The sequence below is a fragment of the Cryptomeria japonica genome, chromosome 2 (assembly GCF_030272615.1).
Source record: "Cryptomeria japonica chromosome 2, Sugi_1.0, whole genome shotgun sequence".
NCBI classification, from domain to species: Eukaryota; Viridiplantae; Streptophyta; class Pinopsida; order Cupressales; family Cupressaceae; genus Cryptomeria; species Cryptomeria japonica.
Genome location: NC_081406.1, coordinates 166,405,717 through 166,429,656, shown reverse-complemented (window position 1 = coordinate 166,429,656; position 23,940 = coordinate 166,405,717). Strand labels below are relative to the sequence as shown.

General features: G+C 37.0%; 1 protein-coding gene across 5 annotated transcripts in view; it reads left to right on the top strand.

Annotated features, from left to right (window-relative positions):
* The window catches only part of LOC131065929 (probable LRR receptor-like serine/threonine-protein kinase At1g53440), a 187,943-nt gene that overhangs the window by 82,801 nt on the left and 81,202 nt on the right, over window positions 1–23,940 (top strand). For all 5 annotated transcript variants that reach the window (XM_059216493.1, XM_059216492.1, XM_059216491.1 and 2 more), the window contains one exon: window positions 10,982–11,346. In XM_059216493.1, coding sequence (XP_059072476.1) covers window positions 10,982–11,346 — 365 coding nt within the window. The remainder of the gene's footprint in view (window positions 1–10,981; window positions 11,347–23,940) is intronic.

Sequence of the window (23,940 nt, the reverse complement as noted above, 5' to 3'; positions counted from 1 at the left end):
GCGTGCCAAATAACTGAGGGTGTTTTGATGTCTCACATTGGGTTTGTTTTCATCGTTGCTAGTATAGTGTTGGTTTAGAACTGTTTTGGGCTGAATTGGGTGTGAATAGAGAGAGATATGAGTGTTTTAGTGGGTTCACAACATAGTTTAAAAAATCGTGGACTCGCCACGGACTCGCGAGTCTTTCGCAAGGACTCGTGCAACCCAGAAAAGACGCCCGTAAACACATAAAAGTCACTTTTAAATTTTTTTTGCAATTCATTTGGCATTGTCTTTGGTTATAGTAGGTTTGTAGGGCTTGAAGGAGGAGAGGGAAGAAGATAAAATCAACAAAAGAGATCTAGGTAAGGTTTTTTTCTCTTTTTTTTTTTCATTTGAATCATTTCAATGTTTTGAAAATCAAAAAAATCTTGAAAAACAAGGAGATATGTTGCCAAATTTTTTTTTATTTTCTTTCCTAAGTTATTTCCCCATTTTTTTTCTTGTTTTTGAATGCTATTTTTCCCAAATGATTCATTGTCATTTTTTTTGTTGATTTTCCATAAAACCCTATTGTTTTTTTTTTCCATATTAAATCAGCAATGGCAAGTTCAACTCCAAGGGCAACCCTAAGGTCAGGAAGACAAAGAGATAAAGCATGGAAATATGCGATTCCAGGAAGCAAAAAGGGGGAGGTCACTTGCACCGAATGTACAAAATGGATGACGGGTGGAATCAATAGATTAAAATACCAACTTGCACAAATACCTGGATATGGTGTGGAGGCATGCCCCAAATCAACTCCTGAGATTATTAGAAAGATGAAGGCCATTCTTGCTAAGAATGATATGCAAAAGGAAGAAAGGCAAAAAAAAAAAGAAGCCATGGCAGGTGCAATGAATCCCACATTGTCCACTTCGGGTCCCATTGGTCACACTCGTGGTCGTCAGTCACTTTCATCTTTTGGTGACAATGAGGGTGAGGCTAGTGGCACTCCTGTTAGATCAGACACTATTTTTTTTGTACCACGCAATGTTCCAGGTGCACAACCTTCACTTGAAGGTACAGGATGGAATAGAGAGAAGCATGAACAAGCACGGATAGAAGCTTCAAACATTTGGTTTTACAATAATCTATCTTTCAATGCAGCAAAGAATGTGTATTGGGAAGGTTTTGTTAATGCATTAACAGTTGTGGGTAAGGAGTTTAAGGCCCCAACAGGTTATGACTTCAGTTGGCCATTGCTAGAGAAAGCTGTAAAACATACACAAGGTGTGGTTGATGATTAGAAAAGGTATTGGAAGAGAAAAGGATGCAGCATTTTATTTGATGGATGGATAGATGGACGGAATAGGACTCTTCTCAACTCCTTGGTGGCTTCAAATGGTGCAATGGTATTCATAAAGTCTATTGATGCCTCTTCAGAAATAAAAAATGCAGAGACTTTGTGTAATTTGTTGGATGGGGTGGTTCAGAAAGTTGGAGTTGAAAATGTTGTCCAAATTATCACGGACAATGCAGCTGCATATGTATCTGCAGGTAGAATGCTTATGGAGAGGCATCCTTCAATTACATGGAGTCCTTGTGCTGCACATTGCTTGGACTTGATGCTAGAGGACTTTGGGAAGATTGGATGGGTGAAAAAGGTGGTTGAAGATGCAAGAAGTGTCACCAAATTCATCTACAACCATACTTGGGTGCTTGCTTTGATGAGAAAACACACAAATGGCAAGGACCTTGTGCGACCTGGAGTGACACGATTTGCTAGCCACTTCATCACTTTGTAGAGCATTCTTAGTGCCATTCCTCATCTTAGGCAGATGTTTGTGTTAGATGCTTGGTTGGGGTTTGCATACTCCAAAAGACCTGAAGCAGAGAAGATTGTGAGCATTGTTTTTGATGAAGGGTTCAATAAAAATGGAGAGGAGTTGACTGCGGTAAGTAACATACACAAAAGTAAAGTCTATAAAATCTTGTCTATTTGCTGATTTTATTTTTTAGGGGTTAATTTTGTACTAATTTAAAATTTGTTTTCATTTTTTTAGGTGACAGTACCTTTGGTAAGGGTTCTTTTTATGGTGGATGGAGAGGGCATGCCAATGGGTTTCATTTATGAGGCCATGGATAGGGCCAAAGAGGCCATTTCACATTACTATTGTGGAAATACAAGAAAATGTAAAATGCTTTGGCGCATCATTGATCGTAGGTGGACAAACCAACTCCACTAACCGATACATGCCTTCTCCTACTTTTTGAACCCAAAATTCTACTTCTCTGATTCATTTAGGGCTGATGAGGAGGCCATGGTAGGTGTTATTACATGCATTGATAACATGGCACCTGATCCTGAGTTGAGAGACAAGGTTCTTGATGAGTTGGAGGTGAGATTTGACATTTTCAATTGCTCTATCTTTATTTATGAATTCGGAAATGTTCATTATTGAATTTGAGTTTGACACTTTGACTATCTATTTCTGAATTTGGAAATGTTCATTGTTCAAGATCTACAAAAGTGCAAAGGGGAGACTCTTCTCATCACAACTAGCAATTGATAGGAGAGGAAAACAACCAGGTAAAAAATTTAGTAACTTAGTTCAATAGTGTAAGAAAAAACCTACAAACTTGATTGTTACATTTTTTTCTCAATTCTAATATTTCTAAATGTTTATGTAGATTTATGGTGGGAGAATTATGGTGCTGGCACGCCTAATCTTCAAAAGATAGCTGTCCGTGTTTTGTCTCAGCCATGCAGTGCTTCTGGGTGTGAACGAAATTGGAGTGTATTTGAGAGCATTCACACAAAGAAGAGAAATAGACTGACACAAAAACAGCTCAATGATCTAGTATTCGTTCGGTACAACTTCGCCTTCGAGTTAGACAGGTGGAGGTGTTTCACATGAGGCCATTGACTTGGATGAAATTGATCTATATGGTGATTGGACCGTGAATGAACAAAATGATGGTGACGATGTCCTCCTTACCAAAGAAGAAATTGTAGAAATAGAGAGAGGAGCAGCACAAGATGCAGAAGGAGCAAGATTGGATGAAATGGAGGATGAAGATGAGGACGAAGATGAGGACGAGGATGAGGACTTTGACTTTGAAGAAGAATCATCACACCATTTAGTTACCACAACACCCATTGCTACTACTTCTAGCTCAAGGCCTGAAAAATTGAGCTATGTTAGGAGAAATACAAAGAGGAAGATGTAGTCTTCTCTTTGGTTTGTTCATTGTTGTTTTTCACATTTGGAGTTGGACATATCATTCTATGTAATTTTGTGAACATTTATAAACTTATGTTGCTATTATACATTTTAGAGTTGAAACTATGAGTATGAATGATGAAATTTCAAATACTGCGTGTTTGTAGATCATATGACATGTGTAACGTTTCAATTATGGCTCTTATGTTCTCTAAATGCATTACTTTCTTTATGTTTTTTTTTGTAAAACTACGGTTTTTTGTTTTTGCCGAGTCTTTCGCGAGTCTTTCACGAGTCCGAGTCCAAATTTTTGGTTTGCTGAGTCCGTGGCGAGTCCGAGTTTTTAAACTTTGGTTCACAGGCTGCTGGTTATGCATTTCCAGCCTGCAGTTTTGATGATTAGTCGGGTTTCATGATTATTATCTTTGTTGTTCAGCATTACTCTTCTACTCTCTCTCTGTTATTGTAAGGTTAAGTAGTAGTACTACTAACCCTTTCTGGCTTGTAAACTCTCATCCCGCTGAAAAAGTGGAAGAGGCTAGCTTGCCGCCTACATCAGTTAATTGTAATTCAGTCCTTCTGCTGCTAAGCGGTCGAGTGATGATTGGTTGTAATGGTCCTTCCGCTGCATAAGCGGTCGAGTTGAGATTTTGTAATTCAGTCCTCTCGCTGAAACACTGCGGTTGAGTGATTTATATCTGCTGTATGTTTCTCTTGGTTGGTTCATCGCCAAGTTTCTTGCTTTCTTGCTAGATAAGTGGAAGGGGCTGGCTTGCTGCCTAGTATTGTATTTACTTTATCATTTCAGCAGATTTGTGATCTAACGATCCCCTCTTCACCGTATGCTCTCACCTTCCCACATTGGGCACTTGGTGATCAGTGGAAGGGTTGCTTTTTCAGCAAGCTTTGAGTTTATTCTTTCTAACCTTAACGGGTCCTATGTTGGTTAATGATTCTGATTGGTCTTAAAAACAAAAAAAATATATATTTGGGATACTACAATAATAGTCTTGGTCTCATAGACGTTATTATAACTCATTCATTCATTCATTCATTATATGCGATGGAGGGGAAGGAAAAAGTGGAGAAGGTGAAGGTGTTACCCTAGATGGATAGCTCCAACATCACCTTGAAGGTTTCAAGTGAGGCTATGGCCTAGGCTTCATGGGAATGCCCTCATTGTGCATCTTATTGGCTTCTATCCATATATTGATACCATTCGAAATTGAGATTTTAAATATTTAGGTGGATGCCATGTCAAATGGATTCTTTCTTTTCTCCTTCCAATCTTAGATGAAAAGCATGAGAATTTTGTACGTGGAGGTCCTTGGTTCCTTGTTAAGTATGTCTTTTTCTTAAAAAAATGGTCTATTGGTTTTGGTGCTAACAAGGAGAACCTTGGTTTGGTCTCTATATGGGTTAGATTGTAGAAGTTGATGATCAACCATAGTAGCCAAGATTCATCTACAAGCAAAACACCTATCACACAAAAGAGAACAAGCAAAGATTGTATGCTCTATAACAACTAGAGAATTCTATATTATTGAACAAAAGAATATTGGAGATACAATTACAATGAATGAATGAATCTTTATAAAGGATGAATGAAATCCTAGGTGCAAACCCTAATGCTAAAATTTGGAGAACTAAAGCAATGCAAAGTAGGAGCTAAATTAAGCTCAACTACATGCTAGAAAAGAAAACTCTAGATAATGAAAAAGCACCTAAGTTTAGCTTAAGTGAAAAAGTAATTGAAGAACTTAATTAATATATAATTAGATAAAGTGTCCTAATTACTCCAACAAACCCCCTTAAGATTAACTTAGGGATAAGCTAAAGAGCTAATGATGAATGTAAAATGCATGCATGAATGAGTCTTGACGACAAAGGCCTGATTAGGTACTCATGTACAAACCAATGCAACTCTCACAAACAGAGGTCTCTCTAAATGGAGAAAAGGAGAAAAACCACATGGGAAGAAACCCTTCTCCAAAATTGGGAGATGTTATGAACTGAAAAAGGTACTACATGTGACTAAGATGAAGGACTCCAAGTGGCCCCTCAAGTACAAATCGGTCACAAAAGTACAATGAATATCCCTCCCCTGAAGAGAGAGAAAAGAAGAGAATGTATCCCTCCCATAATGAAGAAACTCCAATGTTGAAGATGAAGGCTCGATGATGAATGCTGATGAAGATCCAAGAGCGGCAAACCACGTTCCTCCCCTTCGGAAGAAACAAATCAATTGACCAAGGCTGAAACAACTCCATGAAAGGCAATGGAAGGAAAAGTCTCATGATGTGTGCAATGGAGAATAAACAACTATCCAACTGTCTAAATCATGATATGTGGAAGTTGATGATGAACCAAAAAAGCCAAGAATAATCTGCAAACAAAACACCTATCACACAAAAGAGATCAAACAAAGATCGTATGCTCTATAACAACTAGAGAATTTTGTATTATTGCACAAAAGAATAATGGAGATACAATTACAATGAATAAATGGATCCTTATAAAGGATGAATGAAACCCTAATTGTAAACTCTAATGCTAAAATTAGGAGAACTAAAGCAATGCAAAGTAGGAGCAAAATTAAGCTCAACTACATGCTAGAACTAATGCTAGAAAAGAAAACTCTAGATAATGAAAAGCACCTAAGTTTAGATTAAGTGAAAAAATAATTAAAGAACCTAATTAATAATTAATTAGATAAAGTATCCTAATTACTCCAACATAGACTCTTAGGAATCCCCTTGGATTTTTGTCATGAAGAGTTTTTTCATGATATAACAAATTCATTTGGTCAATTTTTATCTATTGACAATGTCATAGTTGATGAAATGATTAGTCTTTGATTGATTTGGTGTATGTCATGGAATTAATAGAGAGTTGCCAAATGTTATAAAATGTAGTTCTAGATATGGTGTTTGGGAGAAAAAAATCCACACTGAGTCCTCACAATTTTGCACGCATTTTCATATAGCTAGGCACTTTTCGCATTCTTTCTAAGGTTCTTTAAAGAACATTTTAAAAAAATGGCAACGTGATTCCTCTAGTGGTTGACAATGAGAGGAATAAAAGAAAATTTTATTATTTTGGAGGTGAGCCTTGTGGAAAAGTGAAGGGTTCTTGCCCTTAATAACAAGAGCTTGATAGATATTGTTACTAAATACCAATTGGTTGAACCTAGCTCTTCTTTGTAAAAGGATAGCTTGGCCCCTATGGACTAGCATTCGACTCCTCTTCAAAATTCTTTTGCAAGGTTCGGCTTAAACCCCCTTGATCAAGCCTAAGTTGCTTCTTTGTTATGGCCTAGCTATTTTCTTGAGGCCTTTCTAGTTCCTTTGCTAGTTTATTTGATCATTTTTTGAGTTTTGTCTCGTGTGGTAGTAGCTTCTTCTTGATGCAAATGGTTTTGGCGCCCTTTCAAAACATTTTTTTAGGTTCATAGCTCCAGTCAAAAGCACTTATCTGATTAAACACATTGTAGACGTTCTACACAAGAATTATTGTGTTGCACATGAATCTTATGTTATATTTTTTGATCAATAATGTTGTCTTGTGTAATATAACCATTGACTTGCAAAACATAGTTAATTATTGTGATAGGCAATCCATAATCTTACACAAAAAATTTAATTTCATTTGAACTTTTAGAAGTACATAAAAGTAGTACAAAAGTACATAACGTAACAAATTAAATTTATTAATTCATTCTAAAGCTTACTCTATTTTAAAAGAAATCAATTCATCCATAACAACCATAATATAAAATGTAATACCAATTTTAAAATCTATACATGTAGAGAGAGAGATAGTGAAAATAGATGTACATACGGTATTTTTTACATCGTTATCCTTTTATATCTTACAAATGCTTAACATTTCATATCTACCATTATCTTACCCAAAGATTGAAATTTATAAATTATTTTATTAAGTATACCAACAAAACGCCCCATTAATGGAGAGTCCATTTGGTGATAGGTTGTCTTACCCCATAGTAGGATTTGAACTTTGTTTCATCTTATTTTGAAAGCATCCTATTACTACAACATCATAACTCAATGGATATTTTTAGAAATATTGTATGTCATTTAGTCATTTTATATAACTATTTTTTAGAAACAAATCAGATCTAAAACAACTTAATGAAAGTGGTTCATTTTTTTATCAGATAAATACGTTTGACTAGAGTTAGGAATCATAATAGGGTTTTGAAAAAAATTGAATAGGAAAAGAGACACCAAACCACATGAAATTGAAACCTACAAAGAAATATGCCTTAATTAGGCCACTTAAGAAACAAACAATCAATTCATGGAAAAGAAATAGCCAAACTTGCACTCAAGGAGGCTTGAATCCAAACCTCACCAACATACTCTAAGTGGACTTAACACTTGACCCGTAAGGAGAACCAACTTGCATTCTTTCAAAGAAGAAACAATCTCAGAAAAAGGACATAAAAATGCAATATAGTTTCCTCTCATGCATAATGGGAAACTCCCATGAAAACCCTATCGGCCACACCATTGGATTACAATTCCTTACCTTCTAACATCTTACTAGAGCACTCAATAATCTTTGAAAGACCATCATTCTGATTCTGTTTCTCATGAGCAAGAGATGGAATACGACACCTGGTTTAGATCTCTAAAACACCACCATCAAACTATATCCCTTTCTTTTGGGAAAGAGGGGATATAACTCCTTGTCTAGATATGGATCATGCCATAAATGAGAGAAGTGCTCTTGAAATTTTATATAAAAGAAGACAAACCTATGTAGAGGACTCTTAATGAATTTTCTCTCAAATCCTTGTTTTGGAACATAATTTAATGGCATTTGGCAATGCATTGTCAATGTCAACACACAAAATTTGGCAAAAACTAAATGTTTCTTAGATTTTGTGGTGTCATCAATTAAGAAAAATTAACTAAGAGCATTAGAAATTCTCGCATCTCTTTATCCCAATGTTCAAAGGAAGTTCTAGTAGCCTAACCTAGATTAAGGCCCTATTAAATCTTTCCTTGATTGCTTCAATATTAGTAGTTCATGTTTTTAAGAAAATAATAGTGTTACAAAGAAATCAAGAATCTTTCTAAAGAATGTAAGTACTATCCTCAAGGGACTAAAAAGAGAATACTAAAGAACTATTGGTCGTCATGGCAGTTATTAGACAATAAAATGCTATTTTTAGAGCCTAACTTTGAAGTACATCGATATTCAAATGAGAGCTTGAGAATGTCCCAAAAAAGGTAGACTTTGTGCTACCAATAACTATCAACAACATCTTGAATCTTTGAAAGAGAGCTAGATTGTGAATTTCACTTTATGAATAATATGTGAGTGTCTTGTATAGGGTTCTCAAGGTATTTCTCAACTTAGGCTGACCTAAAATGATCAAGTACAAAAATTGAGACCGGATTTAGAAGTGTGAAGGCCGACACTTACACTAGCTACAATCTTGGGGAATTTTGGTGGGTCAAGTGAGCTAGGCACAATATACCTTACAGGTTCCAATTTGGGTGCCATGGACCCACCATAATAGGATCTCCGAAAGGGCGCAAAGAGTGTTGGTGTTTGTGATGCTAAATTAGGTCTAAATTTGATTATTTGATGATAGTAGGATAAGATAAGGCTCAAAAAGACTTAAAATGATCCATGATGAAGCACACTAAAGCAAGGGCCCAAAAAGAGTATGAAATTGTAAAGGGGCTACAATTTATGACACTATAAGTGGAAAAATAAAGTCTTGGAGAATAAAATCTGCAAGAAAGGTTTTAGTAGTTTAAAGATTGTTTTTGACAAACAATTTTCATGCTATACACGAAGGGGATAGATGAAAAAAAAGAAATTCATGAAAATGATTGTTAGCATTGAGATAGGCATTGAAAAAGATGGACCTTTTCTATGATGTGCGTTGGAAGACAGCCCAACGATTGGGCGGGTGCAAGGGGACGGGTTCAATCCCTCGTTAGTAGGGTTTGACGGCATAGCCCCTAAAGGAAATTTTTAATTAACAAAAGTGTTAAATGACAAAGAAAAAGGTGCTAAAATAACAAACTAGCAAAAGCACTAAAATAATGAAGCAGATGTGCTGAAAGATAGAACAAAGGCGGTAAACCTACACATGCACTAACACTACAGAAAGAAGTGTTGATAGACAAAATAAACACACTAACAGAAGCATAGGCGCTAAACTAGAAAGAAAAGTGCTAAAATAAAATAGAAAGCAAAGTTATAAATTCAGGTAAAAGCATTGATGTGCAAATCAAAAGTGCTAAGATATGCAAAATCTTTGGTCCATGAAGCAGATGTGCTAGAAAGGGATTTCTATAAAAACAATTAGTTTTCTACCAAACCGATAATTAACAAACACAAAAGAATGGTTAGCAATAGATAAGTTAGAAAATGTAGAAAAAACCAATCCAAAATGTAAAATCCGAAGGTAAAAATCAGCAAATAAAAAATACTAAAAATTGTTAATCTCAAAGCAAAGGTGCTAATCTATTGGCAGAATCACTAATCTCGTATCAAAGGCATTGATCTGCTAACAAAGCACTAAATGACAGGTCAAAAGCTTTTTTATCTATTTGCAATGAAAAACTTTAACAAAAGCTTTAAAAAATGTTAGTAGACAGTGACATGGGTCCCATCAAGCATGGTAAAATGAAAATGAAGAAAATTGTAGAAGACATAAAATAGATAAAATGTAATAACACAAGACTACCTTGTCTTTAATCTTCTCATTTAATGGATTGAGCAGAAGTAGAGGCACCGTTCTCCAGTTGATTTTTCTCCTTTGATGTTGTGTATTTGGGTGGAATGTGGCTGCTCAAACCAGCAACATGATGTTAAGATTTAGGATAAATTAGATAGAAGATGGGACAACATGTAGTTAGGATAAGTTTGGATCGAAGATTATTTGGACAATGTACTGATAACATAAGAGTAGATGATAGAAAATGAGAGCAAAGGCCTCAATTCATAGACTTTTCATAAGGAAATTCAATGGCCAAGGTGTGATGATAAATAGATGTCTAGGATTGATTTAGAGAGATGGCATGGATTAAGGGTTTAGCTTTGTGACAAGTGTCACAAGGTGGAGGGATTAGAATGACATGTGTCATAGATGAAAGAGGTTGGTGTGCTCACACAAGTATGAATCATTCAAAAATATTATCAGATATAGTTTCATATTAGAGTTCTCATGTTAATCCAAAAGAATTCTAATCTTAATCCAAAGTGCATTGGAACAGTAAACATTTAACACAAAGAAATATAAAATTTGTGAAAATGTGAGGTCTACTATTTTTGAGGCTAAAGATTGAATAAAATTGATAATATAATTTTTATTATTTTAATATTGGTTATTTCCTATTTTTTCCAATCCATAGGTATAGAGATTCCTTAAGGAATGGATGTGGGTTTAGTGGGAATATTGAAATATTAGCATCCTTGGTAAATAATTGTAATGTTATTATTTTTGGCTCTCGAGATGTTAGAGATTAATGACGTGCAGTTTATCAATAACTTTTTTAGCACATTTTGCTGAACTGGGGTACACACACACACACACACATATATATTCAATTCTATTCTGTACGCCTGTAACAATTCGAGCTGTTAAAAGTGCAGAATATACAAAAACAGGTTAATCACAAAACTATTAGAAATAAAATCTTTTCTTCTTATAGCTGTACTGCGAGATTGTGATCATCCTGTTGAAAAAGGGACACTAGCAAAAGTATTTGAACATTGAATCTAACCATATGTCCTTTTCTTTGCAGACACTTCTGTGGCCATTAATTGTGGAGGTAATCCATGGGGTACTTACGAGGGGGATACCAATCCATTAGGCCCTTCCTCTTACTTTTCAAGCTCTGATGGCAAATGGGCAGTCAGTAATACAGGATTATTTATGGATGCTGAAGACCATAAATGGATAGTGGCAGGTGATAACTCTGAAATTGATAAAGGAACAAACACAGAAATGTATGGAACAGCACGTTGTGCTCCTAGCTCCTTGAGATACTATGCATTGTGCCTTCAAAATGGAGAATATAATGTACAACTCTACTTTGCTGAGATAGTAATATCCAACGGAGTGACATTTGCTAGTCTAGGGAGGCGCGTCTTTGATGTTTATCTTCAGGTATATACAACAATATACTCTTTTCCTATATGTTATCTAGGTTTATTTCTTAATCTTTTCAGTAATTATTTCATTCTTGACAGAGACCTCTTAAAACATTTCATATACGGATCTTTTATAGGTGCATTATTGTTAATGTATTGATCATCGGGGATATTGCTATTATTTTCATTTTCTGCCTTTTTTTTAAACAGTTTCTTTCAGTTTTTTTGGCAGTTTCTGTTAACGCACTTTAACTAGTTTATCTCTGTCTTTTCATCTTTAAAATATATTCTCCATTAGCATCGAATAGTATAGTTTTGTGTGATTTGTTGGAAATATTTATTGCCTGAGCCTCCCTGATGTTGCCATTTACCTGTCAAGAGCAGCCTACAGAAGATTTACATTTGGATTTCATCTCCCAATTTAATTCTCATGTGCAGCAGAGAAATAAATTGTCTTGTCAGTGAATTGAATGCTGGTAGGTGATTTTGAATTCAAATCTGAGAGGGAATTTTGGGAGGACAACAGATGAGAAAAATGAAGAATGTTCCTCAAATCAGAGAGTTAGAAGTTTGTGTACACAACAGCAAGTTTGAGAGCTTGGTGAAGAGCAAAAGAATGTTTTTGACAGCAGCAGCTGTGTGTGTGCAGTGAGCAACAATTGCTCCATATAGTTTGAAGCTCCAAGACAGGTGATTGGGTGCAGTTCATATCGTTGCAAACAAGTTTGTAATCAGTTTGTGTCATTTTGTACAAGTCATTTTTCCAATTTTAATAGAATTGAAATCCCATGCCTCCAACATTGTTTGTTTTGAGTTTCATTTCTTGTGGGTGTGTTGCCATTTGATTGGTAATCAGAGTTGTAGCCTCTATGTATTTGTCCATTTTGGGCATTTTAATTTCTATCATTTGGAATCAGAGCCAAAAGGCCCTAATTCGTCAGTTAGTTGGGCAAATTTTTCTGGGTATTGAAGTTTCATGTGTAGAAGACATTGGTGGAGATGATAGCAAGAGCTAGCAGCAGCTACCATCCAATAATGGACAAAACTATGATGTTCGAGCAAAGAAATGAAAACCATCATGGTTGCAAATAATTTGTGGGATCTTGTAGTCAGTGGGTTCGTGGATGTAACTAACCTAGCTCAGTAGCAGCAGCTAACTATGCAAAAGAAGCTTAGGAAATCCTCCAAACAATTTACAATGGGACAGATAAAGTCAGATTGGTGAAGCTCTAGATGCTTTGAAGAGATTTTGAGACTCTTTGAATGGAGTTGATGCAGGAGCGTCCTAGAAGAATCCAGTTCGGAACCAATTCTAGTAGCGTGCGAGCCTTTGTTGAGCATCACGGGGCTTATGGAGCGTGTCACATGTTTGACATGGGGTCGAGTGACATATAGATAGGTCCGAACCTATTCACACTCTAGCAGTCGGGACCTATCCACATGTTACACCAAGGAGGTTGATGTGAATCATTCCTAGTGATTGGAATCGGTATTTAAACACATCATGGAATATGGGAGATCATTAGCAGAGTTGGGGGAGGGTAGTTAGAGAGTATTAGATAGGGGAAGGGTCATCCAAAGAACTTCTATTTTATTGTATCACTACAATAAGCCCATGGTAGCCTATGAGCTTGCACGTGGGGCCAATGGGCCAAATGTAAGGAACATATGAAGGCCTGTGGGCATGTTTTTAATCTATTTTCATTAATAAAGTTGCTATTTCATCTTGCATTTACTTGTGTGTTGTGTTTCGGTATTTGTTTTGCTACAAGGTTGGGCAGTCCATTCTAGACACTCTAACCTTGACTGCATCCAATGGTATCAAAGCAAGATTCAAACCTGAGGAGGTGGAAGTACCAGAAGAACCTTGGTGTGTATAGATCATTGACTGGAGGTAGGTTGCAATTGTTGTCAACCAATCGTTTAAGAGAGGTAGTTGAAAGCTTGAGCCAGATCATCGAATTGAGACAGTCACACCCAACTCAAAAGGAAAGATGCTTGTGATGGCAAATGTTACTGGAAGTGTGGAAGGGATGATGGACTCGATGACAGCCATGAAGAATCAATTAGATGTTGTTGAAGAAGACCGAAAAAGGGGTATAAACCTAAGGCTTAAAGAGGAGAGTGATGAAGAAGAGTCGAGGATGCAAGAGCAAGAGAGGAAAGTCAGGAGGAAGAGTCCGAACATATCAAGATAATGAAGGCAATTGCCAAGATCGGAAAGAGGTCAAGGATAGAAATTCTTGGTTATGTCAGAAGCCTAAATCTAGAAGAGCTAATTGATTGGATAAATGAAATGGAGTACTTTAAATTTGAAGAGATTGAAGATCCAGAGCGAGTAAGGTTCACCAAAACTAAGCTGAAGAGACATGCTGCCATATGATGGAAAGAGGTAGAGTTGGATCAAAACTGGAGAGGGAAGGTGTAGATCATGAAATGGGATCGGATGGTAATGAAGCTGAAGGGCCAATTCAGACAAGCCAACTATGAACTAGAGTTGCTAAAGAAGCTCCAAAATTTGCGGTAGAGACAAGACAGTGGAGGAGTACACCAAAGAATTCCACGAAATGATCATTAGGGTTGGACATAGTAAATCCAGAAGAGAGGTGGCGAGATATAGTAATGGTCTTCGAACCAACATTCAGGAAGAGCTGATCTTGGTATGGATAACCACCATGGAGGAAGCCTACCAATTTCTGCGAAGAGTGGAAGAAATTGTTGGTAAGGAGAGTAGAGAATAAGTTGAGTAATAGAAACTAGAGAGATCCAAAGAGATGGGCACAATGTATAGAGAAAAGGTCTTTCACAGAGTGAACAAGAGGAAGGAGCTCTAACCGGAGGGAAGAAAGGAAGCCTAGGGAAGATTCATACTGTGATTAGAGTGAAAAGGAGGACTATTGTCGGGATAGGGAATAATATAGGGCAAACAAAAGATTTGACTTGGGAACATTCTAGGGAACATGCTTCAAGTGTGGGGAAGTTGGACATCAAGCCTTTGAATGTCGTCAAGGAAATACTAGGAAGCCGAGAGATTTCGAATTGAGGAGCACCTATGTAGAAGATGAAAGGGATAGATCGTCCAGGTCCAAGACATCTAGAAAAGGGTAAATCATTGTTCACAAGGAGAGGCCTATTGCAGAAAGAAGGCAGAGATGAACCCATGCAGAGAAGGAGCTTGTTACGAACTAGATGCAAATCAAGAGGCAAGTGTTGTAAGGTTATCATCGATAGTGGCAACACAAAAAATTTGATCTCTAAAGAGATGTTGCAGAAGCTGAACCTGAAGAGGATTAACTATCCAGACACACACCGGATTGCTTGTATACAATGTGATCAAAAAATTTCTACGAAACCCGGGGACGCATCCCCTACTTGAAAACCCCCGTCTCAGTCCTGGGGACATTTTGGGGACTTGGGGACGGCCAGGGGACCCCCCCCCCGTCCCTAAATTGTCAGAATTTTGAGGGGACATCCCCGAAACGGGGGGACGACTTCCCTAGCATTGGGGGACGTCCGTACGTCTTAGGGATGGATTGGGGACGTCCCAGCCGTCCTGGGGACGGCTAGACATCCCCCACATCTAGGGCTAGGGACAAATATTAAAAAAAAAAAAAAATGTCGTATTTTCAATTTTTTTAAATTTTTCTAACATGGGCCCTCGATCAATTCAAATTTTTCAAAATAGTTATCAAAAATTATTGAAAATACAACTATCTATATGTTTCTAACATGGGCCCTCTATATTGAAAAAAATTAAAAAACGACTATCAATTTTTTTATGAATAGTTATGAAATCAAAATACGACTATCTATATTTTTCTAACATGGGCCCTCTATCAAAAATTAAAATGCAACATTAAATTTATTAATTCATGTCATATATTTATAATTTAAAATTAATTCATATTATAAATTTTAAAATTTATAAATAGAAAATAAATTAAATAATAAAATATTAAATAATAAATATTATACTTTGCTTTTTAGTATTTACTTAGTACTATTTTGATTTCCATATCGCAATTGACAATGAAACAATATGGCAGCAGTGGAGCCTTTGGGCATTTTGTATGTTATTTCTTTAATATCTATTATGATATGCATATTGATAATGTTGTATGTTCGATGTTTGCATTCTAAAATGTTTTCATAGTATCATACACATGCTATGTCTATGTTTTCATATGAATATAATGTATAGATGCATGCTTTATCCATGTTTTCATATGAACATTTAGAATTTTCCTATATATTTTAAATTTTCCCTATATTTTATATAGCCGTCCCCTCCTCGTCCCCAAATTTGGCAAAAAAATTTGCCGTCTCAAAAACTTGGGGTAACATAGCAAAATTTTGGTAGGTGAACAATGTCGTGTCACTTTCCAGATTGGTTCATATAAGGATGAAGTATTGTGTGATATCATGCCAATGGATGCTTGTCAACTATTGTTGGGAATATCTTGGCAATATGATAGGAGGGATATACATGATGGAAGGAAGAATACCTACACAACAACTAAAGACGGAAAGAAACATATCGTGATTCCCAAGGAGGTGGTGTGTGGCAGTGCTAGGGACTATTTGGTGGATGGAAGGAAGTTCCTGGATGGATTGAATTATGAGAACACTTGGTTCTCACCCATTCCAAAACAATGCAGCCATGGGGATGTTAGAATGTCAACATAAAAGGGAAGGAGGCACCAACATAATAAGTAGAAAAATTTCTCGAAGAGTTCCAAGATATTGTGTCATAGAATGTTCTAGACTTGCTACCGAGAACAAGTTTGCTTAACAAAGAAGCACACTGGATGACACTGGCAGAGAATGCGAAGTTAAACAAGCAAGTGTGTGAGTTGCTAGAGAAAGGTTTGATCTAGGAAAGCCTAAGTCCATGTGTAGTACCTACAATCTTGGCATCAAAGAAATATAGAGAGTGGAGGATGTGCAGTAATCCCAAAGCTATCAACAACATCACTCAAGTATTGGTTTCCATTGCCAAGGATGGATGACATAATGGACTGCCTGAGTGGTGCAAGGTACTTCACCAAGATCGACTTGAAGAGTGGATATCATCAAATCCGAATCCAAGGAGGAGATGAGTGGAAGACTACAAGACAAATGAAGGATTGTATGAATGGTTGGTCATGCCCTTTGGATGCACTAATGCTTCGAGCACATTCATGTGACTGATGAATGAAGTATTGAATAAATTCTTGGGTAAGTTTCTTATTGTGTATTTCGATGACATCCTAATCTTTAACAAGACAATGAAAGACCATATCAAGCATATCCAACAAGTATTCCAATGAGTGAGAAGAGAAATTGCTGATCAACATCAAGAAATGCAATTTCATGAAGAATGAGTTGGTCAATCTGTGATTTGGGATCTCTATGAAAGTTTTGAAGATGGATCTAAAGAAGGTAAGAGAAATTGTAGAATGGCCGACACCAGTAGACACTAGGGAGGTAAGATCTTTTCATGGCTTGGCAAGGTTTTACTAGAAGTTCATCAGAAACTTAAGTACTATCTGTGCACCTATGAAAGAGGAGACTGAAAGGAGTTCAAGTGGACGCCTAGAGCACAAAAGAGTTTTGAGCTTCTAAAGAAAAAGGTGATGGAGTAGCTGATATTGACCATATCAGGTTTCAACAAAGTCTTTTAGGTGGACTATGATGCTAGTGGCAGTGTTGTAGGAGTTGTTTCCAATCTGGAACGAAGACCCGTTGCTTATTTCAGCGAGAAGTTGAATGATGCTTGGAGAAGATATTCATTCAATGACCAAGAGTTCAATGCTGTAATTCAAGCATTGAAGAAATGGAGACACTACCTACTAGCAAAGGAATTTGTACTATACAATGATCACCAAGTACTCCAATATTTGAATAGTAAAGGAAAATTGAACCAAAGGCACATGTGGTGGGTAGAGTTCATGTAGAGTTATACCTTGTTGGAAATCTGAGTTGATTGTTGATATCTAAGTTTTGTTGTCATTGATGTCAAAATTGGTGTTCTGGATAGAGTTTGGTCCGGATATGGTTGTGTATTGTTTTAAGTTTCTCTAACTGGTGTTGTTGTTGAGTTTGTGGTGTTGCTATTGAGTTTGTAAAGTATATGGCGAGTTTGATATGTAGGAAAGAGTACTTAATACTCGGGTGATGGAATGCTTTTCTTAACTCCAGATGGTGAAGGTTATGTTTTGAGGTCTGAATATGTTATATCATCATGTTGTCTAGTTCACAGATTATAAGAGTTTCTTGTTGTTGTGTTCTGATAGTGAGAGCATCTGTTAGATTGGTCTGAAAAGTCTTTGGTGGCCTCTGAATATGTGAAATCTTGTGCTATGATTTGGTGGACATGTTGAGCTGGTGAGTGCAGTGTTTCAGTTCAGTTCAATGGTGGTTTTTCTATTCCGAAAGTGAGTTGTGTTGGATTATGCTTGGTATATTTAGTGTTTTGTGTATCCGATTAGATTATCTTGTTTGGATCATACTTTTTAGTCTGAATATGTTTTGGGAGCTATGTCAAATGGTTGTCATGGGCCTCACCATGGCATGTGGAGATCTGCATTATGTAATTGCATTGTATGATGTTTTTTGGTCGATTGGTTGATGAGCTTTATTGTTTATCTACATGTTATGATTGGTGCTGACTTTGGAGGATATATTAGCATGTGTGATTCATTGGTTTCGACTTGGAAGGATGTTTTGTCATGGATTTGTGTCCCTTGTTTCTCCTGGAGTGGACTGCATTGAATATTTTTGGTCTGAGTGGCTTATTTCATATAATATTATTTATTTTGTTTGTAGCCGACCCTCAATTAGGTTTTTGATTACCTAACTTGTATTTAAGGTGTGCGGATGTATGAGTTGCGTGTGTGATAGTGTGGAGTGATATGAACTGGATGCAAATGATGTGCAAGCAGAATTTGTGTTGCGGATGTGCGAAAGTTTGTGAAGAGATCTGATAATAATCTTTCAGTGTTGACAGTTTTGTAAGACAGTGGTTTATGACAGATGTGTTTGCCATGATGTTGGTTGCCTGACACAAAGGTTCAAGGACAATTTCATGATCAAGAGATTTTTCTCATATTAGTGCTGCTATTCGTTCTGCTGCCAAAAAACAGTGGGTCTTTTGGCAGTCTCTTTTGTATCTTACCCCGAAATAGTGTGGCTCAATTGTGCAAGTCCATGTATCATGCCCTAAGGTAGTGCGCCTTAGTCTTGTAAGTCCATCACGTGCATGTTGTGTCTTGGTAGTGAGCCTAAAACATTGTATCCAATTCTATATATATTTTGAGTATGATTTTGATTGTGGTTTTTCCTTGATTGGGTTTGTCATAACCCCACATTTTTGCAATTATAAAAGATAACATTTATACTTTTTATCATGTAATCGGAAATGACTCCTTGTCTTATATTAATGTAATAATCATGTTTTAACTCCTGATTTAATTTTACCATAAAAAGATGTTGACTGAATATATAATTAGAGATGAGTACTAAATAAATGTAAACTATAAAAAAAAAATACAATTTAATGCATTGTTAATTAAATATACAATTATTATTATTATTTAATTATTGATGCATAAATCTAAAAATATAAATATACAATATAAAAAACTTAATATATTATACACATTATTAAGAAAATGAAGATGTTACAACCATGCGCTAATATTAAAAGGCACCCTTAATACAAACAATTATAAACCGATACACAATGTAATAAGCGCTAAAACTTAGGGATTTTCGGGGGTATTGCACCGACAAACACATCATATAGTGATGCGGTGCGTCTAAACCTTAAGGCGCCGAAAAGAGAGTTTTCGGGTGGAACGGTGACCCCAACAGTCACCACGCTTACTCCGCAGTAGTCACGACCCGATTGGTCCGCCTCAACCCCCCCGCGGGTATTTAAGTATAAACTCGTGGCAAGGGAGGAGACGAGGAGAAAGCACGGAAGAAGAAGATAAGGGGAAGGAGAACGTCAAGAACCTGTTGTGACCATTTCACACATCGCCCCATTGCAAATGGGGACCCTTGCTTTTTTGCTTTTTAGGGTTTTGTCAGTTAGCCTTTGCATTTTGAGTGTCACCCGGGGGATCACATGGATAAGCAAGTCCGGCTTAAGTGATGCCCTGGTCCTGAAATTTGGCTAAGTCTGGAATGTCCTGATCCTGAAATTTGACTAAGTCTGGAAATTGAAAAACCTCAAAAAACTAGATTTTGCAATATAACTCCTGGAGGTCTGAAACCACTCTCAAACATCTTGAAAGTATATATGGAATATAACTTAAAGTATAAGAAAGAAGAAACATAGAAGGAAATGTTATATTCCATAAAAATTGTCCTGATTGAGAGTTCAAAAAGTCAAATTTCGCTCCTGTCCTTCACTGAGGATCCAGAGCGAATTTCGCTCCTGTCCCTCCCAGGAGGACCAAGGCGAAGCGCTCCTATCCCTCACCAAGGGTCCAGGGCGAAAAGGCTTATTTGACCCATTCCTGACCTTGTTTGGACGAATTGAGACATCAAAGGCATGGTGAAGGACGAAATGAGCATGATAGAGCATCCAGACTTGATCAAAAACAATGAAATGATGAAGCTTTTGCCTAGAAGGTCAAATTCGCTCCTGTCCCTCACTGAAGGACCAGAGCGCTTTTCTTTATATGCACAATTTTAGACCTTTTTTCGACATTAACTTTTATTCATAGCATGAAGTAAGATGATATCTTCCTTAGCCAAGACATTTTTTGATGAAAATTGTAACGGTTTAGCCTAGAGAGCAAAATTCGCTCTTGTCCCTCACTGAAGGACCAGAGCTTGAAATCCAAATTTGCATTATCCTTGCCAGATTTAAGTGATTTCACAATTGGAAGAGGTCAAGTGGAGTGTGTTTTATCCATTGAATATAACTTAAGTACGCCACAATGAAGAAAACCAACCTAAATAACAAGTTCGCTCCTGTCCCTCTCCAAGGGACCAAGGTGACTGGCTAGGGCGCTCCTGTCCCTCTCCAAGGGACCAGAGCGATTTTCCCTCAAGGCAAGTTTTTGGCAAAAGGAAAGCAAGTTTCGCGTTTGAGGTGGGTGGAGGAAGACACAATCGATCCGTTGAAGATAATTTTCGAAGCTAGCAAAGGACGAATTGGCTTGTAATTGCAAAAGTGCTCCCGTCCCTCACTGAAGGACCGGAGCTTGAATTTCAAATTTGCACTGTTCTTGCAGGATCAAGACAATTTTATGATTTGAAGAGACCAAGGAAAACATGATTTATCCATTGAATATAATTTGGAAGGCTAACAAAGGACGGATAAGCTTGGATTTGCAAAATAGCTCCTGTCCCTCTCCAAGGGACCAAGGCGAAAAACCTAATATCCAGTCCTTCTCGCCAAGTTTGGATAAATATAAGCCAAGGCGCGGATTTGAAATGATGTTTAAGATGCTTCGAGGTGGAATTGAGATGTAAGAGTTGCAAATTTTGATGACAAATGCAAAAAGCGCTCCTGTCCCTCACTGAAGGACCGGAGCTTGAAATCCAAATTTGCATTACCATTGCAAGATTTAAGTAATTTTGTAGTTTGAGGAGGCCAAGGGAAACGAGTTGTGTCCGTTGAATATAACTTGAGCAGTCTACAAAGGAGTAAATCAACCCAAATGACAAAAAGTGCTCCCGTCCCTCACTGAAGGACCGTCCCACTTTTCCAAAAGTGCTCCCGTCCCTCACTGAAGGACCGTCCCTCTTTTCTAAAAATACAAATTTCTTGCAAAGGCAAGGCAAGTTGCGTGATTGAAATGAATGAAAGAGGGCAAGATTCATCCATTGAAGATAATTTGGAAGACTAGCAAAGGACGAATTGGCTTAAAAATGAAAAAATGCTCCCGTCCCTCATTGAAGGACCGGAGCTTGAATTCCGAATTTGCATTATCCTCGCAAGATTTAAGTGATTTCGTGATTTGAAGAGGTCAAAAGAAGTATGTTTTGCCCGTTGAATATAACTTGAATGAGTCACCAAGGAGAAAATCAATCCAAGTTGCAGTATTCGCTCCTGTCCCTCTCCCAGGGACCAAGGCGAGATTCTTAACAAAGTGATATTTTCATCATGCTTAGGCGCCAATATCCTTCAAATTGTATTAAATGCCAAAATTCGCCAAATCCTTGAAATATTTTAATTAAATTTGCATTTAATAAATGTGCGTTGGTATTTAATAATTAATTTAAGCCTTTAAAAAATCAAAATTTTTAATTGTAAAGGCATTTTAAATTAATTATTATTAAATTAAATTTAAAACGAGAGCGCTTGGGGTACTATTTTAATATTTTATAAAGGTCGGCCTCTCCTTTTATTAAATTTTATTTTTTGGCTTATTTTTGCAAGGTCGGCCTCATTTGTAGGTGGAAGGTGAGCGCTCTATATATTGGAGGTGTTGTTTCACAATTCAAACCATTCAATCATCCTTTCAAGTGTGAAATTGGAGAGCAATTTGAGGAGCGAAATCCAGAGGAGTGGAGCGAATTTCTACTAAGTGTGGAGAAGCTAGTGGAGGGCGAAATTCATCTTGAAGGCTATTGGAGAGGCATATTTCTTGCTAGTTTGGAGGATAATTTCCAGATTTTTTGAAGACATTTGAAGGCGAATTTCCAGATTTTTGAAGAGGAAGGTGGAGTTCTTTTCCAAGCTAAAGGAGGTGCATTTTATCCAAGGGAGAGCTTTGATCTACACTTTGCCTAGCAAAATTCATCTATTTTTACATCATTTCTTAGAGTTTAAAACTCAAGAGGAGGTATGGCGAAATCATCTTGACACCCTTATTCAAGGTTTGATTTTTTTTAGACATTTTTTAGAAAAGTCTAAGTATTGCATGGTTATTTAGGAAATGATAATTCTAAGATTTATCATGAGGTTTCCTAATTTAAAACTTAAATCCTCTTTGTAGTCTATATTTCCACGTTGCAAATCATGTTACTAATTTTGAAATGTTGTGTAGGTATCAAGATGGTGACTCCCGAGCTCGAAGGATCTACAAGTCGGAAGGCTCTCATCAAGGAAAATCAAGCCAGATCAAGGACGGTTTCTTCCAAGAAGATCAAGCAAGGACAAGGACGACCTTCTTCGATCCAGCCTAGCATCGACAAGGACGACCTTCTTCGATCCAGCCTAGCATCATCAAGATAAGGGCGACCTCTTCCAATCCAGTATTCCAAGGCGAGGTACATCAATCATCCTGCACATCAAAGACGAAAGAAGTTAGAACAAGGGTTCGTTGAAGAAGCAAATAGTACCAGATGAATTAATTAAAGCTAGCTTCTCAACAACATCAAGTTGAATATCTACCAAGTTACAAGTGTCGGACGAGGTGGCATCCTAGTCATCACTTCTCCAATCAGTGTGGTCCACCTCAGCATTTCCAGATTCAATGTACCTAACTCATGGAAGGTGGCACAAACTCCGATGTACCTACCCCAGCTATCCATTGGTGGAATTTTCTAGAGAGGACATGTGTCCAAGCAATACAATTTTATCATTGGTCAAGCATTAAATGTTATGTAATGGTTGTAACAAACCCTAATTAGGGTTTTCATTGTTGAATCTTGGCCATTGATCTCGAATTGATCTAAGCCATCGAATTGTATTGTGGGCACTATATAAGCCCTGGCATTTCATTTGTAAAGGTAATAGAATTAGGAGTTAGAAGATCGTTGGAAGAGTTAGAATATAGTTGATAGAATAGCAATTAGAGTAGAGTAGAGAGAGAAGGCAAAGATTGTTGCCAAGATGTTGTTGTAAAAGACTTGTAACTTCATTGAAGAAATGGTGAAATTTATGGGTTGATTCGACAATTTGCATGGTCTTTATACTTCTCATATTTGATTTCATGTTATTAGATGAGTGGAAGAAATATGCTTGATTGATGGTGAAATTCGCATATCCATACTACTAGCAGTTTGTTGATTGCAGACTTGCCTTGTGTAGTCAACTGGAATCGTTTAGCTTAAGCTTAACTTCAATTGTCGCTTCTTCATTGATATGCATCAACCTGATGGTGTCTATGCCTGCAGTGATGATTTGAACATCATAAAGCTTCCCTTCGAAGATCGCACTAGCCTTGTGGAGATGGTCCTGTGATGTCAAAACAAGACCTAGTTAGAATTTCATCAAAGATCAATCATTGCTCCTACATTCTTAGTGTTAGGATTAGATCCTTTCCTCGCCCTCATCTTTTTTCCTTTTTTTTTTTTTTCAAGTCAAAGCTAGTAAGATCCTGTGTTCCAGCAATATTCAAAGGCAAATCAGAAGTTCAATCATCAAATGTAAGTCCCCTTGTGATTCTAGCAAATCACATCATACCATTGGAGCTTATCCACACGTAGAGACCCTACATACAAGAACCTTGAAGTTTCTTCGATTGATCCTTTTCGCGATATCTTCAGCATTCGGAAACTTTATTCAAGAGAGGATAAGGTACCCTTGGGTATTTTATTCTGTGTTAGGCTGTGTACAAAATACACGTCAACAGAACCGAAGGAACCAGGTAAGTCACTCCACCGTTAATATAAATGCTGCAACCAGTTGTTTATTAATTAATAGGGTTACATACTCCAGCGTAGA